A 19,428-nucleotide genomic window follows, 5' to 3' on the forward strand; every position below is an offset into this window, starting at 1 on the left:
AGATATAGCATTTTTTTAGGAATCTTATATATACAACTTCATAAATCATTACGAACAGAAAAGCAACGTGAGACACAGGATCATACTTAATTAGGACAAACAAAGAATCACTGAGACAAAGTATATTTCTGTCTTACGCAACAAACAATGGAAGATCAAAGACTTAAGTAAGAGTTCATTGTTCCCTAATGACAACAAAGAGTAGATATACCTTTAACTGGGGGAGCCACTTCTTTTTTAGGAACAACGACAGGTACTTTTTCTTCTGGGACTGGTTTCTTACGCAGTGCAGGAACTTTAAAGACATTGCTTTCTTTTAGGAATTTTGAAATATTTATATTATTTAAGAATAAAGGTGACACAAGAAACCAAACATAAAACTTTAATTCAACAGAAAAATCATAGAAATTAAAAGAACATGAGCACAGAGCATCCTACATCACATTTATTAACTTGTGACCTGGCTGGCCATGCTTCTGCTTCCTGATTCTTGGTGTTCAATCTCCTTTCAATACACATGACCAACTCCTTATTGAATTAATTTCAAATTGGGATGGACTTTTAAATAGTCCTTTTAGATAGATTATGAAATATTGCATGAACTAAGAAGTTGTACCCTCCTATTTATATGCAAGCAAAACTCCCATTCAACTTTAGGAGGCAAATCCTACACTCTTAGTTTTGGCCTCAATTTGGCCCCATTAAAGTTAATTGAGAGACTCTGAGTGACTTCAATGAAAGCTGGATTCAAGCCCTAAATCCTTATCCAAAAATGCCTCTCACTGACTTCAATAGGATAATTTGTATGAATAAAGACTAGCAGATTTGGCACAGAGGGTGTTTTGTACAAATACGGCCCTATAGTGAGAACAATATAGAGCTCTGGTCTACAGCAGAAAGTATGCTACCCTGACAATGGCAGTACTATCCATGACCTTCTACTGTATTAGTAAAGCATGATATAGGGAACAGAATAGAAGTGAAATCCTGTTCCCATTGACTTCAATGGGGCCAGGTTTCCCCCCTAGAATTATAGCTATAGTTGAGAAAGATCATCACTGTTTTTGAAGATATGGGTAGAAACTGTTCATTCATTTGACATGAAGACGGGAGGGGAAAAAAGAGGCTTAACAGATTGGAGGTTATTCATCGGCAAGAAATAGCTGAGTGGACCCTTGTTTCAATAAATTCCCTACCATTTTCAATAGGTTATGTTTATAAATCTCAATAAATAAATAAAAGTAATTCCATTCCTTATATGTCATACAAGGATCCAGAGGAAAATTGCCTTTTGAGAAAGGAGATGCAGGGCTTTGTGTTTTAAAAGAAATATTGTTGATTTGGTATCTTAATCCTAATTGTTACTCAATTGGCAAATAAAAACTCCAGTCTTAATGGTCAAATAATAGGAAGGACCTTCATTACTGGAAGCTGGGATTCTGGGGAGATAGAGGGCTTCAGTTTTAAATGTATCCAGTAGCTGATGTACCTTTAGCTGGCGGAGCTTCTTTTTTAGGAACAGCAACAGGTACTTTTTCTTCTGGCACAGCTCTCTTAGGCACTTCAGGCACTTTAAAGACATTTTATTAGGGATTTTTTAAGTTGCTTGCAAAGAAATAGGATCAATATAAGACATGAAGAGCAAAGATCACATATTTGTAGAACTTATCACACACACAAAGATAGACGAGAACAATTACTGTGCTCAAAGTTATGTAAGCAACTGAAAGCTGAGGAAGATCCTTTTTCAGCAGGGTGGGGAATGATCATTGTCAAAGCACCATCTGCCTGGTATGGAGAATTTCAAATGATAATGATGGGAAGAAAGGTCCTAACTAAGTTTTAACTGCTCTGTTGTTGAAAATTATCGCGGGGCAAAATGTTTCTTAAAAGGAAATAATGCTGCCACCCATAATTATACTGGATGTAGACCATAGTTGAATTGCATCAGAAGGCTGCCATTTATGCAATGTGAAAATTGCTCTAGTTACAGTGAAACAAAGTTGTCTTTGCTTTTGAAGGCTCAGTGGGAGTCTTCTCATCCTACCCCCAAATAGGTTTTCTGAGGGAGGGGAAATGGTTCTCAAGTTGATTATCACCATCAATTACAGACGCAGAAAGGAGGACTGAAGACAGGAAAAACACAGACTTGAGCACTGAAAGGAGGACTGAGCATGAGGGGGAAACTTGACACACATAGTTAAGAATGAAAAAATCATGAGCTGGTGTACCTATAGCTGGTGTGACCTCATAAGCCTCCTCATAGATCTCTTCAGCCTTCTTAACCTCCTCATGCTTCTCATAGACCTCTTCAATCACCTGCACCTCCTCATATTTCTCATAGACCTCTTCAGGCTCCGGAACCTCCTCATACTCCTCAATCTCTTCAGGCTCCAGAACCTCCTCATAGATCTCTTCAGGCTCCGGAACCTCCTCATAGATTTCTTCAGGCTCTGGAACCTCCTCATACTCAATCTCTTCATGCTCTGGAACCTCAAACTCTTCTATAGCCTCATAGGTCTCATACTTCTCATACTCCTCATACTCATATTCATACTCCTTCACTGCAGGAACAGGGGGAGCAGCAGGAACAGGCACTCTCTCTTCCCGGGTGGGTTTCTTAGGTACCTCAGGAACTTGGAAGATAGTATTATTACTGTTACTACCTTTAAAGTATTGGAAATGACTTGTACAGAGTAAGACAAAAAGAGTCAACAGAAAACTACATCTTATAAATACAACAGCAAGAAGTTTTTATAAAAAGGAAGAGAGATTCTATGAAAAGTGATCACATTCCAAAATATTTTAGGAACAAGTAAGAGGAATAGATATTTTGAAGAAATTCAGTAAGGCATGTCTCTACCTTTGGCTGGAGGAACTTCCTTTGGTTTAGGAACAGCAGCTGGCACTTTTTCTTCAGGAACAGATCTCTTACGTACCTCAGGGACTTTAAAGATATGGCTTTCTTTTAGGGATTTTAAATGGTTTAACAAAGCAATACAAATAAGAAAGCAATACAAAACACAGTCTCACGATTTTATAGTGCAACAATTAATCTTTGAGACAAGAATACACAGAAATTTGACAGAACAGTCAGAAAACGCTGGTATTAGAAAGAATAAGATCAACTATTTTAACATATATGATAGCTGTCAAGAATGCATGTACCTTTCACAGCTGGAGGCTCCACTTTTTTAGGAGGAGCAACAGGTATCTTCTCTTCAGGAATAGCTTTCTTAGACGCCTTAGGCACTTTAAAGACATTATCTGGTTTTAGTATTTTTGTTACACAATATCAAAACCAACGTCCAAGTACATAAATTTACAGACAACAGAAATATAAACCCACAAACAAATATCAAAACACAGAAGTAACACAAGGCACATATATTAAAATACTTTGTACTAAGAAGTTGAACAATTCACATTAATTAGTGTCAGTGTTCATATTTTCATTATTAAACTATTGTACCTTTAACTGTTGGAGCCTCAACCTTTTTAGGAACAGGTACTTTCTCTTCAGGGACAGATTTCTTAGGCACTTCTTGCACTTTAAAAGACATTTGATTTTTAAAATTTCATTTTCAAGCAACATCAGAAAAAGAAAGAGGACATAAAATGCCAGGACACAGTGAAAGCAAGAACTGAACTAAAGAACATACTGTAAGTGTTTTTAAGCTGGAATCAGGTTACAAACAACAGACACTTTCTCTACAGGCACAGATTTTTCAGGCAACTCAAACACTTTGCAGATGTTATCTTATGTTAGCAATTTGAGAAATTGTATACATCAGAAACAGAAGGGCAACACAGACAAAAGAATACAAATGCATAGGACAAAATTATAACTGTATCTTGTAAGGCCTACTCCCAGTGAAGTCAATTTCAAAACTTCAGTGGATTCAGGCTCAGCCTCAGATTGGATGTTAGTGCGGTTATTGAAAATGTAAGGGAATAATAACACTGTTTATTCGCCTTGCAGTTAATTCATGTACCTTTCGCTGGCGGAGGCTCCATTTTTTTAGGAATGTCTACAGATATTTTTTCTTCTGGGACAGGTTTCTTTGGCACCTCGGGCACTTTAAAGATATTATTTCATTTTAAGAATTTCATTTTCAAGCAACATCAGAAAGAAAAACACAACATAAAACACAAGGACACAAACTTGCACAACAATAACCACTGATATAAAGAATATTCTGTATGTGTATTTCATGGTAACGTTACAGTGGAATTGGGATGTAAGGATCAGCTTGGGCAACTTTCCTGCTGATGGTTATCTACGACACATCATTACCAGTCAAACACTATTTGCAACACATATTCACATATTACAAAAAGGGAGTACATAGAAACCCCTTTGGCATCTTATTTTGCATACTAAGAGCTACCAGTGTGTTTGCTTTCTAGTTCAGTTGTAAACCACTCTGCTGAATGGGCATAAAGTTCAGCATCATCGGGTGCTGTCTGTACTCAGTTGCCTTCATTTCTGTTTCTACACAGTTAGGATTTGAGTTCTTGTCACCCAGTCAGATGTGTTTGTACCTTTTTCTGTAGTAGATTTAGCAGTGCATGCTGTGAGATATTAGAATGTACTGCAGATCTCTCAGGCTAAGTATCGGAGATTCTTCAGGGCACAGATCATACCACATCCTTGCCCAAGGGAAAATCAAAGAGAATTCTACCAGACATTTTGTTTAAAAGACACTTTATGCCACACAAACACTATGTGCAGGACACTGCTGCTTTGATTAGCATACAAAAAGCCTCTTAGTTTTGTTCTTGGCAGATCATTATAATTGGAAACCAGTTAATCATTAAAGGTCTGATTCTGAGCCCATTGAAGTCAGTGCCAAAGCTCCCATTGATTTCAATGCTGCAGGATCAAGCCCTGTCTGAGCCCTACTATTCCTTAATAATGAACACTGGGGTATGGAAATGAGGATCTAAATTGTGATCGCCACAACCAAATTCCACTGAAATGTCAACGTCCAAATGACAGAACACTCACTTCCATATACCCCAAAATGATGTACCTTTAGCTGGCGGAGCTTTCTTTACTTTAGGAACAGCAACAGGTACTTTCTCTTCTGGGACAGCTTTCTTGGGCACCTCAGGCACTTTGAAGATATTTTGTTTGAACAAATTTAATTTTTGTACAACATCAGAAACAGAAAACAGAAGATAGCAAACACTTAAAACAACACATAAGAAGGGAATTACACAAATTTATCTGGGTGTGAAAGATTCAATGGAACAAAAAGCTGTATATTATACAAACCCATGCACACACACATATATACACATGTAAACAGTAAGTGTATACACACACACGCACACACTTTGAATATGTATAATTACTCTCAATTTGAAGGTGATATACCTTTAGGTGGTGGAGGTTCTGGTTTTTTAGGTGCAGGGATGGGTTCTGTTTTTTTAGGCCCAGCAACAGGAACTTTCTCTTCGGGAACAGCTTTTTTCGGGACAGCAGGCACTTTAAGAAATATTATTTTGATTTATGAATCATTGTTATCCTTTCCACGGCTCCAAAATAGAAAGACAACTTAAAACATAAGGTACAAATGTGTAAAGCAAAAACCAGTTTTCTAAACGCTGCATTATAAGAAACATTCACAGTGTGGGGCTTGATCCTGAACCCAGTGAAATCAATGAGCGGTTTTGCTATTGAGTTCTTTTGGAACAGGATCAGACCCCCTTACTTGTAATGTTCCATTTGTGAGCAAGCAATGACAGAATTGCGTGGATGCGTCGCAAACTGATGTACCTTTAGCTGGCGGAGCCTCCACTTTTTTAGGCACTGGAATGGGCACTTCCTCTTCTGGGACAGCTTTCTTGGGCACCTCAGGCACTTTAAAGATATTATTGTACATTGAGAATTTCACTTTTGAACCATAAGATACAGAACAGTGACATGAAGCATAAGACCACAGAATAACAATTCGCAAGAACAGAAATATGTTTCTCCTCATGATGCCCTGAATGATGAAAAGGCGAGTGAAGGGTGAAAGATCAGGATGCACACATTGAATCACACACGGTTGTACCTTTGGCTGGTGGAGCTTCCTTTCTTTCGGGCATGGGAACAGGCACTTTTTCTTCTGGCACAGGTTTCTGTGGCACCTCTGGCACTTTAAAACATGATTTTGGTTGAGATTACCTCCCACATGCCATTCCAAACAGAAAAGCAAAAAGACATGCTCACAAAGATTTCAAATGAAGATATGCCTCCCGAAGAACAAGATAATAAATGTTTATATCAAACATACAACAAAAACACCCTATCACTCCTGGGCAAACACTTTTCAAATCACTTCATATCTTCATGAGCTTGGGAGATTAAATTCATAACTTTACTAGATACTAAAAATCATGGACTCAATAAAGACACTGGATTTATGGCTCATTACAACAATTTGTAACCCGCTAACCCTCCTTTGTCCTACAACTCCAGAGATGCTAATTGCTCATATCACCTTGAATGGTCTCCTCCAACATGTGTTAACTCCTTATGCTCAACTCCTTATGTTCTACCTTATATTTAGCTGTGACACACTGAGTACCTTTTCCAGACTTGAAGAAGAGTTCTGTGTAAGCAAAAAAGCTTGTCTCTTTCACCAACAGAAGTTGGTCAAATAAAGGATATTACCTCACCCACCCCATATCTCTAATATCCTAGGACCAACATGGCTACAACTACGCAGCAAATATACAAGAAGTAGTAAAGTTAATTAAATATTAAACAAAGTTTGATAACTTCAGAGAAGAGGTGATGTACCTTTCACTGGAGGAGCTTCTTTTCTCTTGGGAACAGGTACTTTTTCCTCTGGGATAGGTCTCTTAGGCACCTCAGGCACTTTAAAAATACCATTTTTGTTTTAGGAATTTACTTACAAAACAACAGGAACATAAAGTACAAGAACTCAATTGTAATGCAAGAAAGTTATTCCAGCACAAACAGGTAACACTCAACATCAATTTAATATTAAAAAGACAGGAAACAGCACAATAAAGGGATGTGTTTATTTGTAATGAGCAAAATCCTGCAGTTCTTACTCAGCCATTGATCTGGCAAGGCAAATTTATCTTAATGTCAATGTGGTTTTGCCTTATCCAAGTCTGAGTAAAGACTACATGGTCTGGCCCTTAAAACTAGGTTATTACAGCTGGTCAGAAATGGCGGTGGTAATGAGGAAATTTGGGGAAAAAATCAATTTTTGGTCAAAATTTAAAAAATTGATGAAAAATTTAGCACCAATTACTATATCAAGTATCTTTCAGTTGTGATTCTTCTTTTCCTGGTACTAGTATTTTTTTCCTGAGACTACTTTCTTACACTTATTAGGCACTTAATACATTAAATTTAAGATGCTGAATGGCCAGATTTAGAATATATATTAAAGGTTCCATTCTTTTTTCAGAAATTTTGAGTATATTGCTAGTACTCTCTACATGACAAGAAAACATAGGATTTTATCAACTACCTTGCTCACAAACTGGAACTCTTAGCTAATTAGAAGCATCTACAAATTTAATGGTGAACAGCAGAATGTACCAAGACCATTTTCTTCAACGACAAAGGATAAAATTCTGGCGCTATTGAAGGTCAGTGACAGTTTTCTCTTTGAAGCAAAGATTTCACCCAAAGAGTTTCTTTAAAAAAATTGTATTCAACAAATTGGATGATGGGATACTTGGTAGACTGGAAGAAATCACTGACCACCTCCCTGGGTAGGGTAACTGGCCTTGTCATACATTGATTTTCACACATGCTTAACTTTAAGCAAGAGAATAATCCCATTGGCTTGGTCTAGATTAGGAAAAGAGGTCAAAATAACATGGAAGTTAACTCCAACATAACAATTTTTTCATGAGTAAAGGCAAGCAGCAACTTTTAGCTTCGTTTAGATGGTCCAGGTAGATATTAAGTAACCTCAGTCTCTTTTCCTAATCTATACAAACCATATATTTATTTTCAGAGAGCATAGGCTGACCTAGTTTTCACAAGGAAAAAGGCATATTTGTAAAATGTGTTTACTAATGTGTTGAAATCCTTGTGTAGACAATTCAAAGTGTAGTTTTGATATGTATTAGCTGATCAAAGTAAACCCTAAATTCACCTTTAGGGTGGAGCCACTATTGGTAAAATATAAAACAAGAATTTTGATAAGTCCTTAACTTCCTTTTGAAATTCGGATTTCTCCTAAATCACACAGGCAGTTCTGGATTTTACCCTTTGTCTTTGTGTTATGATGTGAGGTGCTGGACATAGAGTTGGATGGGGAAAGGTTTTTCTGTCCTATGAGAAATGTTGAGAGTTTGAAAAATTTCCCGTCCTCAAATTAGGGCAAAATGTTGAAATCTCAAAAATGTTGATGAACCAACCATTTTAAACAGATGGATTAAGTTGATTACAATGTTTAATGTCAATTTCAACCTTTTAAAATAAAATTTTTAGTATAAATTAACTAACATCTTTTAAAAAGTTGTTTCAAACCAAACATTGAAAATTTTTTGTTTTGAAAGTGTCAAAACAGGACAGTTTGATACTTTTTTTTTTAATATTAGGATTGGGAGATTAGTGGAAGCCTAACATTTCCTGTGAACGGTTTCAGAATCAACAAATAGGTATATTCTTACAATACAATGTTTTGTTGAGAAGTTATGACCTGATTACCCTGTCAGTGGAGATTAATATGTGAGGGTGATGGAGACTTCCAAGCATCCTCACCAACTGTTCTCCCTATGAAAATATTTAAACACTCTGAGAGATGGACTGGATAATCTAATCAGCCCTTTCCATTTCTGGCTTCTGTGATGTTAAAAAAATCCCACAGATGATTTACGATTTTCCAAAATGCCAAAGTGAAAGTCAATAGGATTTGTGTTCCTAAATCACTTAGGTGCTTTTCGCCACTTAGGCTACCCATCATCAGGATACAAATGCCTTTTCTTGTGATTGTGGAACTTGCACTAAGTCAACGGGAATTTAAAATATGGACTGATAACAAGATAAGGCCCCAAACCAGCATGAGATAAAACTGACTGGAACGTTCATTGCCTTATCTGATTACACAGACTCCTTATGCTGCCAATTGCTTATTTACAACATGGAACACTGATTATAGTTACAAAAAATTTTAATGAACAGTAAGCATTCAAACATGCAACACACTTTGAAACACACACCAATAATTAATTATCATAACAAAGGAAAAATAATGTACTGGAGTAATTAAAAGAAAATCATATTTGCAAAGCAGAAGAGTTCTATTCTGATTTTATCCCAAAATTTCATTATACCTTTCACTGGTGGGGGAGCCTCTTCTTCATACTGGGGAACTTCCTCCTCCTCCTCTTCCTCGTATTGAGGAACTTCCTCTTCATATTGGGTAACATCCTCCTCCTCATAGTGGGTGACTTCCTCTTCATAGTGGGTAACTTCCTCTTCCTCCTCATAGTGGGTGACTTCCTCTTCATAGTGGGTAACTTCCTCTTCCTCCTCATAGTGGGTGACCTCTTCTTCATAGTGGGTGACCTCTTCTTCTTCCTCTTCATACTGGGGAACTTCAACATATATTTTTTCTTTTTGGACAACTGTCTTACGTTCTTCAGGCACTTTGAAAAGATATCAATTTAAAGAATTTTAAAAGCCATCACAAAAATACTCATGAACAGAACTATAAAGCTATGAAGCATTGTAATGTAAGAACTAAATCAAATCAAGAATGTTCAGTAAAAATACAAGGCAGAATTCACGGCACATTTACAACACTGACATGCAAAGAACATATGTTTTAATACTACAGAACTATACTACAGTATCTAATGCTATATCCAATGTACCTTTAGCTGGTGGCCTCTTCACTTTTTTAGTAATAGAAATCGGTAATTTTTCTTCTATGACTACTTTCTCAGGAACATCAGCCACTTTAACGATACAGAATATTTACATTTAAAAACTTCAAAAAACACAAACACTAGAGGCAAGAAGCACAAACACTAGAGGCAAGAAAAAAGATATATAAAAAGGGTATCTAACATAAACATGGCTCACATATCGCCAAGGCAACTGTGCAGCCTGACAATGGAAACATTAAACCATAGTTTTATACAACAACAACAAAAAAGACAAATCATGTCTCAACAAATACATATAAGCAGATGCTCTTTGCTGTACCCACTTCTGCCAACAGTGCATTTATACACATTCTAGGTCAGAGCTCTGGTACAAAATCCAATCAAATCCTGAGAAAATTCAGCCCCTATGTGACCTCAGTGACTGTCTCCTTCCATATGAGGAGAGCAGGGTCCTTCACACAAATGTGGCTCTCTTTGAACTTCTCCAGTAAAATCCAGCAAGAGCCCTCTGACAGCCGCTTGAAACAAAGAATTTGTACAGAACAGATAAACATTCCAACCTCATCGTCCTCGTGTAAGATGGGAGAGAGGGTACAAACAAGCCACTTGCACAGATGGAAGTAGACAGTGATCTTGTGCTTGCAGTAAATTAGAAGTAACTCATGTCCACATGTAGAAAATGACAAGATTTTAACTGAAAAGACTCCAAGAAGCTTATTATGTAAATTATGTTCAGTTTTGCAGATTCATCCAGGAGAGAGTGCACACTTTGTTGGTGGAGTTTCTTCTCTTTTTGAAACAGTACTGGGTATTTTTTTCCTTCTGACTCTGAAATTGCTGGTTATTAGTGTGTGAAGTCATCCAGGAAAAACTACAGTGTGCCCTGGCATTTGGATGACCTTTTAGGATCTCTGAAATAGCAAAGAAGTTGGGAATTTTCTTCTTGGTAGATGGAATCTACTTGGCAGTAATAGGTCTAAGTATTTCTACCTGCATTCTGCAAGGAACAACCTAATCTTTGCTTGTCGCAGCAATTTGCTGTGAGGGTCTAGTTCAAGCAAGTGGATGCTTTTTTTAGATGCCTGAAGCCACAGCCTGAGAAACTCCCACTTCTGGTAACAAGTGTTCTTTTTAGGGCTGTGTGAAATATGCCTACTATCTTTGTAACTTTCTGGCAGGGCTGGTGCATAAATTTTCAGTGCCTCAAACTTTAATCTTAAGTGTCAGGTAAGTTCAGGTAAATTCTGAACCCATAAACTCAAGATGAAATTGATTGAGCCTGGCAACTTTCATTGGTTTGATTACAAAACCAGCCACATTTGGCCCAAATTGCCCCAGCCAGGAGACTCTGCTGCCCAAGAAAGCTCTGTCCCACTTACTGCACTTCTACTTGCCTTCTCGGGGAGGCCTGTAGACCTTGACCTCCTCTTCCTTTGGGGACAGCTGGCTCACTCTTCCTTCACAGGCTTTTCTCCGAACGGCAGGCTGGTCTTCTCCCCCATCCTGTTATTTGGGAGGCCAGCAAGGAGCCTCTCCTGCAATTCTCCCCTTCTCACAGCTCCAAGTGCAGGTGTCCTGTCCATCCTACCAGTTATACTGCTGCACTGAGGCCAAGTCTCACTGCTGTGGCTCTACAAGCCTCTTAATTCACCCAGGGCTGAAACACCCAGAGTGCTCAACAATGGGGTTTCTCAATAGCTTGGAGCACTCTGGGTTCTCTCAGCCCCAGAGTGAGTTCAAGTACTCACAGGGCAGGAGAGGAAGGGCCAGAGGAGCCTTTCCTGTATCACTACTTCCGAATGTGCTGGCTTCCCATAGAGAGGCAGAAAGGAGGACAGACAGCACAGAAGAGGAGAGCACTTGTGTTTTTAGTAGGGAGTTGGCCAGGAAGTTTCCCCTCAGAGGGCAGAGAAAGACAGGCAGCACACTGGTTGCATCCAAGAGAGGAGCTAATTAAATAGCCGAGGCCACGTCTATGCTTACTGGGGATCAACACTGCTGCAATCGATGTAGTGGGGATTAATTTAGTGAATCTAGTGAAGACCCACTAAATTGACAACAGAGCACTCTCTGGTTGACTCCAGTACTCCAGCTCCCCAAGAAGAGTAAGGTAAGTCGACGGGAGAGCATCTCCTGTTGATGCAGTGTGGTGTAGACACCCGGGTAAGCTGACCTAAGTGATGTTGACTCCAGGTACGTTATTGACATAGCTGGAGTAGCATAATTTAGGTCAAATTATCCTAGTAGTGTAGACATGGCCAAAGCTTCCCCCAGGAAAACAAAAGAAGTCAGGAATCTCAGGATGGAAGATTTAAGCCTCTTGATAGCAGAGAAATTCAAAGGGCTTCACTTTCAGGAAAAACATTGGCCTGCCCCAGGTGTAATACAAACTTTTAATCTACACTCATCTTGAAATCCTGAGTTTTGCTTGCAAAACAAAATAGATTTAAAAAATGGTGGCAAAACTAAAAGATTTCATTCAGGCCTGAAACTCTTTTAGTTTAGTTCATACCTGTGTATGAAACCTCCTCCTCTGTGTGAAGAGAGATGGACATTTCCTCTGACAAAGCCCAATGCTCTTCCACTGTTGGTACATTAAAGATAGAGTCTAGTTTTAGTATTGTTCCTCTGAAACAATATTTGGGGTAGAGGTTATACATTCCCTATCCACTCAATGTGGTTGTTACAGAAATATGACATTTTAATTGCTTTCCTGCCACCTCTGACACCAGATAAAATGGAGGGAAATGCACCCCTACGGCTGCCACTGTATCCCTTAAGGTTCCTAGGATTTTGGTGGAATGTCAGAATTCAAGAGAAGTTACTGTGGCAATATAGTAGTCAGACTGGAGGACCAAGAGCCAGGCAATTATTTCTTTTATAATTTATTCTATGGATGTGGGTACCTTTTGCTGGTGGAGCTGCTTTTCTTTTTGGAACAGCAATGGACACTCTTTCTTCTGTGATAACTGTCTTTGGAACTTCTGGTACTTTAAAAATAATAATTGTAAGAATACTAAATTGCAAAATTCAGATGCTCTCTGTTAATTTATGCTCATGTTAAAGAATTATGGATGAACAAGTACAAAATAAATGCACATTTACAACGTAAGCTTGTGTGTTTAAAAATAGACATGGACTTGAAACCAAACAACAAGCAAACAAGAATTTAAGTTCACAAAGACAACAGGATATGCATTTGGCTTGTGGAATATATATTTTCTGAAGAATAATACCAGATTTTTTTCTTCATGGTAAGCTCCTTATGAATTTCAGACATTTTAAATTATTGTGCTGTTTTAGTAACAGCAATAATATTAATAAAAGCATGAAAAGAAAAACAGAAAGAGACATATGCACATAAAAAAGAATGACTAAAAGATATTTACATGACACATTAAGGGCTCTAGAATTTAATTGTTCAGTGTTGCTGGCACCTTCCAGTACATGTAATTTAACTACAAAATTTCACACACCGAAAAAAGATAAGAGTTTTTTAAGCCCAAAAGAAAATGAAAGAAGTTAAGGACACAAAGGCATCTTTGAAATAAAAATGCTGATGATGTGAAAAGTCATTGACACTTTTTTAAAGAGAAGACACAGTGAGCTTCTGCATATGAATGATGCTCAATTTATCAAAATTAGTGTGCACCCAAAACAATGATTGCAATTAATAACAGTTTTGAATACACAAGAAATGCAGGGGATCAGCTGTTTTACATAATTTTCTAAATTTTTTGCAGGGCAGAAACCGAAATTCCTTTTAATTTATAACCAAATTAGTATAAACCGTTTGTTTTATTTTAATTAAACCATTCCCAGGTTCAAGGCCTTCTGGTTCCCACTGATTTCTGATATGTAGCAGCCTCCTGTATCACCAGAAAAGAGCTGATTTACCTTTAGCTGGTGGAGCCACCACTTTTTTGTGGACCGGAACGGGTACTTTCTCTTCTGGCACAGCTTTCTTGGGAACTTCTGGCACTTTAAAGAGATTTTTTACTTTTAGGAGATTTGAATTACACACAAACAGTAAAAACAATCAGGCAACAAAAATACAAGCACAGAGACCTGACATTTTTGTAAGTTAAATAAGGAAACAAAAGCATACACCAGAATCTACATTTTATGTAATGGAACTAAACTATTCTAGATACAAGACATTAATAACAGACAAGCATCTATTGCATAGTTTGAAAAGGCAATGTACCTCTTTTTCGTGGAGCCTCCTCCTTTTCAGAGATGGCTACTTTTTCTTCGGTGATAATTTTCCTGTGCACTTCAGTCACTTTAAAAATATCAAACGTGGGAATATTTAATTGCAATATTTGGAAGGTGCTTTAATAATAAGCAGCTAGAAATAAATCTTTTTAATCTTAATTGATTTTTGATGAAAGAAAATATACATGAAATTTCACTGAATACAAAAATGAGACAGTAAAAGAAGAAGGAACAATTTACAAAAACAGTATAAAGGACACAGGTGATAGTTTATACATAGTGAAGATCTAGACAGAGGTTACTGTCACTAAAACACAAAATATCTACATGAAAAACATTTGAAACGAACAAACAAACAAACATAAGGTGTAAGATAAAGCCACAGATAAAGACATCTAGAGAATATTATTTTCATTAGTTTACCTTTGGTGAATTGAGGTTCTTCTATTTCAACAGCAACAGGAGGTATCCATTCTTCTGGTGGTTTTTTCTTAAGTACTTTAAAAATATTGTGTAATTTTAGAAAATTGGAATGATTTCAATACTAAACTAAAAAGAAAAAAAGCAACATAGAAATCTCACTATGAATACAACTGGCAATGGACACAGACAGGCACATGTACTTGTGTAATGCTAAAAAATTAAAAGCATCTAAACTACATTTTACTCAACAAGGTAAGAAGTTAAAGACTGAAATTGAAAGAAAGACATTTTTCCAAGTTATAGGAAGCAAAAAACTGATGTACCTCTAGCTGGCGGGGCCTCTGCCTTTTTAGGAACAGGGACAGGCACTTTCTCCTCAGGAACAGCTTTCTTACGAACTTCAGGCACTTTAGAAAGAAGAGTTTTAAGAATATTGATCTCTAGTATTCTGAATATATTTTGTATGTAACATTAGTGTTTCCTTCGTTTAATAATAACCAAAGTGTTTATGTAAGGAAAAACAAATAATAGTATACAGAACACACCGCTGTAATGCAAACAGTCAGACTGTGATTTATAAGAAACTCACATTTTTATTAACAGACACTAAAACCAAGAACATGAGAAGAGAAGACCTGTGTCATGTCTTTCAAGGTAAGGAAGAATCATTTTAATTAGTAACTTATACCTTTCACTGGTGGAGCTTCCTCAATTTTAGGAGCAGCAGGAACTTTTGGTGGTGGGACAACTTTCTTAGGCTTCTCAGGCACTTAAAAATATTACAGTGTATAGTTTAAGAAATAGGAAAAGTATCAAAACAGTAAGGAAACACTTGGTTAGTCAAAAGAGAAGTTTGTAACACACATGTAATAGGGACATACATCAAAAACAACAAAATCAGAAACAGTGAGATGTAGAACAATTGACATTTGATATTTAAGAGTTGATGTACCTTTAGCAGGTGGGACTTCCACTTTTTTGGGAACAGGGACAGGTACTTCCTCCTCTACATAGAAAGGCTCTTCTTCAGTCACTTTAAAGATATTAATGTTAAAGATACAGAATTGATGTATTTGGCATGTTTGATCTAGTCCTTGGTTAGTGTATCTATGGGATGCTCGATTTAGGAAATCTAATTCACCCAGTCTCACCTGCACTAGGAGTACTGCCTATCCCCAAAATAGTAGCAAGATCCAAACTGTGTAGCAATTTACTGATATCTGGGAACCAGGACATACAATAATCACAGCGGGTGTGGCTCTGTGAGTGTAAAATGGAGTCTTAGATGGAGAGACCAGTTCGTAGATTTGGGTTTGGGATGTAGACATTTATGTCAAGCAGTAGTCTTTTGTGGTGAGCCAAATCCTTTCTTATATTATAGTCTCTGTTGAATTTGTTTTAGAGAAACATTAGGTGGATGAAGGAAAGGTAGCTAATTTACTGAAAGGTTTGGCTCAGATTTCAAAACATGGTTTTCATTTGCCATATATTTTAAAGTCAGTGCTGTCATTTTCTAGGAACTCTGAACAAAAAGATTGGGAAGAAAATCACATCAGGCTAACGTTAGCTTCTTTTTCATGATGCCTTCTCCTTTTGGACACAATCCTGCAAAGGGCTGAGCTACTGTAGGTATGAAGTGCCCTCAAAGACTGATCCAACTCCCCCAGAAGTCAATGGAGTCACTGTCAATGACTTAAGTGGGAGATGGACCAGGCCTGAACACTCAATACTGCTAGGAGATGCTCAGTGCTTTGCAGGGCTAGATCTAATGCCCACTGAAGCAAGTTGAAAGTCTCCCATTGACCTGAGTGAGACACTAGGAATACATAAATCTCACTGGAATTTGTCATCTTGAGAATTCAGCTGGATACAGACAGATTCAACATGTCACGTGCAGAGGGAATTCAGGCAATGGCTTTGTGTTCTTTGCTCTATGCAGTGTGAAGTTACCTGTGTTACAGATCCACCAGTATATTTTTAAAGGGTACAGGTGTCTCCATAAGTTTGCTCATTCTCACAAAACAACAAACAAACAAGAATTTAAGTTAACAGAGCCAACAGAGCAACTTAAATTTTAATGCACCAACAGCGGGATGTATATTTGGCTTGCAGAATTTATACTTTTTGGAGAGTAGTAGCATGTTTCCTTTTCTTTTGGGTAAGCTCCCTAGGCACTTCACTTTATATTATTGTGCAGTTTTAGTAATAGCAAAGATATTTATAAAAGCATGAAAAGAAAAACAGAAAGAGACATATGCACACACAAAAAAAGAATGTCTAAAGCATATATACATGACACAGTAAGGACTCTAGAATTTGAATGTAAGATTTTTCAGCATTCCTGGTATTTTCCATTACATGTAATTTAATTAAAAAATTTTACACACAGAAAAAACATAAGAGACAGCATATTAAACCCACAAGAAAATGACAGATGTTAAGGACACAAGACCATCTTTCAAAAAAATGCTGATGATCTGAAAAGACGTTGATACTTTCTTTTCAGAAGAGACAATGAGCTTCTTCATATGATTGATGCTCAGTTTATGAAAATTAGCGTGTACCCAAAACAACTACGCATTCATAGCAGTTTTGAATGCACAAGAAATGCAGGAGACTGACCGTTTTATATAATTTTCTGCATTTTTTTGCAGGGCAGAAACAATCAAAATTCTATTTAATTTATGATCAAGAAAGTATAAGCTTTTTTTTTAAAAAAAAAATCAAACAATTCCCAGGTTCAAGGCCTGCCGGTTCCCACTGATTTCTGATATGTAGAAGCCTCTTATTTCACCAGAAACAGCTTATGTACCTTTAGTTGGTGGAGCCACCACTTTTTTGTGGACCGGAACAGGCACTTTCTCTTCTGGCACAGCTTTCTTGGGAACTTCTGGCACTTTAAAGATATTGTTCATTTTTAGGTGTTTTGAATTACTCACAAATGGCAAAAATAATAGGCAACAAAAATACAAACACAGAGGCCTGACACTTGTGTAAGTCAAATAAGGAAATTAAAGCATAAACCAGAATCTATATTTTATGCAACATAATTAGGCAGTTCAGGACACAAGACAATATTAAGAGAGAAACATCTGCTGCATGGCTTCAAAAGGCAATGTACCTCTCTTTGGTGGAGCTTCCTCCTTTTCAGTGACAGCTACTTTTTCTTGGGTGATAATTTTCCTGTGCATTTCAGTCACTTTAAAAATATCAAACGTAGGAATAGTTAATTGTAATATGTGGAATGCACTTTAATAATAGGCAGCTAGACATAAGTCTTTCTAATCTTGACTGATTTTTGTTGAAAGAAAATATACATGAAATTTCACTGAATACAAAAATGAGACAGAAGAAGAAGGAACAATTTAGAAAAACAGTACAAAGGACACAAGTGATAGTCTATATACAATGAAGATCCAAACAGAAGTTACTGTCACTAAAACACAAAATATCTACATGAAAAACATTTGAAACAAATAAACAACAAAATGTGTAAGATAAAGAAAAAGATTAAGACATCTAGAGAATATCAATTTTCATTAGTTTACCTTTGGTGAATTGAGGTTCTTCTATTTCAATAGCAACCGGGGGTATCCATTCTTCCGGTGGTTTTTTCTTAAGTACTTTAAAAATATTGTGTAATTTTAGAAAATTGGAATGATTTCAATACCAAAGAAACCAAAAGAAAAAGGAACACACAAATCTCAGTATAAATACACTGGCAATTGACACAAACAGGCACATGTACTTGTTTAATGCTAAAAAAATTAAAAGTATCTAAGCTATATTTTACTGATCAAGATAAGATTGAAAAGATTAAAGATTGAAATTGAAAGAAAGACATTTTTCTATGTTATAGGACGCAAAGAAAGAATATACCTTTAGCTGGTGGGGCTTCCACTTTTTTAGGAGCAGGTACAAGTACTTCCTCCTCTATGTAGTAAGGCTCTTCTTCACACACTTTAAAGATATTAATGTTAAGAATACAGAAGTGACCTATTCGGTATATTTGGTCTATTATTGCATATATTACCTTCACAAGTAATGAAATGATTAAAAAAGAATAACCAACAAAGAGTACTGACACCCATAACACATATATTTGCTGCTTCGTTTTCCAGATTGTTTCCTTGATAACACTTGTAAACTTTCAGAAAAACTATGGTGTGAAAAAGACAAATAGAGTCCGTGGTTAGTGTATCTATGGAATGCTTGATTTAGAAAATTTAATTCACCCAGTCTTCACTTGCACTAGGAGTACTGCCTATCCCCCAAATAGTAGCAAGATCCAAACTGTGTAGCAATTTACTGATATCTGAGAACCAGGACATACAATAAACTCTAAGGGTGTGGCTGCTTAAATGTGAAATGGAGTCTTAAGGTATATTTACAGTGCAAAACCCAAACAAACAAAACCCGTAGGAAGGAGTCTCAAGGCTTGGTTACACTTGTGAGTTACAGTGCATTAAAGCAGCCCCAGGCGCCCAAGCTCACTACCCTTCCACACTGGCAAAGCACGTAGAGCGCTCTGACTCCACAGCTAGAGCTAGACACACGGCTCCACCTCGGTGAGAAGATTAACACTATTGCGCCTTGGCTGAAATGCCCGGGCGTCAGTGTGAAAGAGGTGTTGCATTACTGTGCTCTGATCAGCCTCTGGAAACGTACCATAATCCCCTTAAGTCAAGTGACCACTCTTCCCAATGTTTTGAACTCACTGTAGAAATGCGGATATGCCGTCTGAAAGCTCCATTTCTGACAGCCGGCTGCTTATCTGCTCCGAGACAAAGCAACCATTAGTGTGGAATGTTGTGTGTGAGAGAGAGAGGCGGGGGGGGGGGGTCTGCTGCTGTCTGAACTTACAAGACAGCATGCTGACATGCTCTCAGCTCCCCCCAAAACCCACTC

The 19,428-nt window shown here is 37.3% G+C and overlaps 1 protein-coding gene across 1 annotated transcript in view; it reads right to left on the reverse strand.

Annotated features, from left to right (window-relative positions):
* Positions 1-19,428, reverse strand: part of TTN (titin) — a 468,699-nt gene that overhangs the window by 137,549 nt on the left and 311,722 nt on the right. The window contains exons 152-177 of the mRNA XM_073306908.1: positions 18,400-18,480; positions 18,069-18,143; positions 17,642-17,719; positions 17,333-17,416; positions 15,473-15,553; positions 15,209-15,289; positions 14,844-14,927; positions 14,521-14,595; positions 14,087-14,164; positions 13,777-13,860; positions 12,786-12,869; positions 12,392-12,463; positions 9,865-9,948; positions 9,322-9,636; positions 6,797-6,874; positions 6,066-6,143; positions 5,786-5,869; positions 5,384-5,494; positions 5,037-5,120; positions 3,996-4,079; positions 3,473-3,550; positions 3,169-3,252; positions 2,864-2,947; positions 2,232-2,666; positions 1,490-1,570; positions 212-313 (exon numbers count right to left, since the gene is read on the reverse strand). Of these exons, the coding sequence (XP_073163009.1) occupies positions 212-313; positions 1,490-1,570; positions 2,232-2,666; positions 2,864-2,947; positions 3,169-3,252; positions 3,473-3,550; positions 3,996-4,079; positions 5,037-5,120; positions 5,384-5,494; positions 5,786-5,869; positions 6,066-6,143; positions 6,797-6,874; positions 9,322-9,636; positions 9,865-9,948; positions 12,392-12,463; positions 12,786-12,869; positions 13,777-13,860; positions 14,087-14,164; positions 14,521-14,595; positions 14,844-14,927; positions 15,209-15,289; positions 15,473-15,553; positions 17,333-17,416; positions 17,642-17,719; positions 18,069-18,143; positions 18,400-18,480 (2,739 nt within the window). The remainder of the gene's footprint in view (positions 1-211; positions 314-1,489; positions 1,571-2,231; positions 2,667-2,863; positions 2,948-3,168; positions 3,253-3,472; positions 3,551-3,995; positions 4,080-5,036; positions 5,121-5,383; positions 5,495-5,785; positions 5,870-6,065; positions 6,144-6,796; positions 6,875-9,321; positions 9,637-9,864; positions 9,949-12,391; positions 12,464-12,785; positions 12,870-13,776; positions 13,861-14,086; positions 14,165-14,520; positions 14,596-14,843; positions 14,928-15,208; positions 15,290-15,472; positions 15,554-17,332; positions 17,417-17,641; positions 17,720-18,068; positions 18,144-18,399; positions 18,481-19,428) is intronic.

This window comes from Lepidochelys kempii, chromosome 11 (assembly GCF_965140265.1).
Source record: "Lepidochelys kempii isolate rLepKem1 chromosome 11, rLepKem1.hap2, whole genome shotgun sequence".
NCBI lineage: Eukaryota > Metazoa > Chordata > Testudines > Cheloniidae > Lepidochelys > Lepidochelys kempii.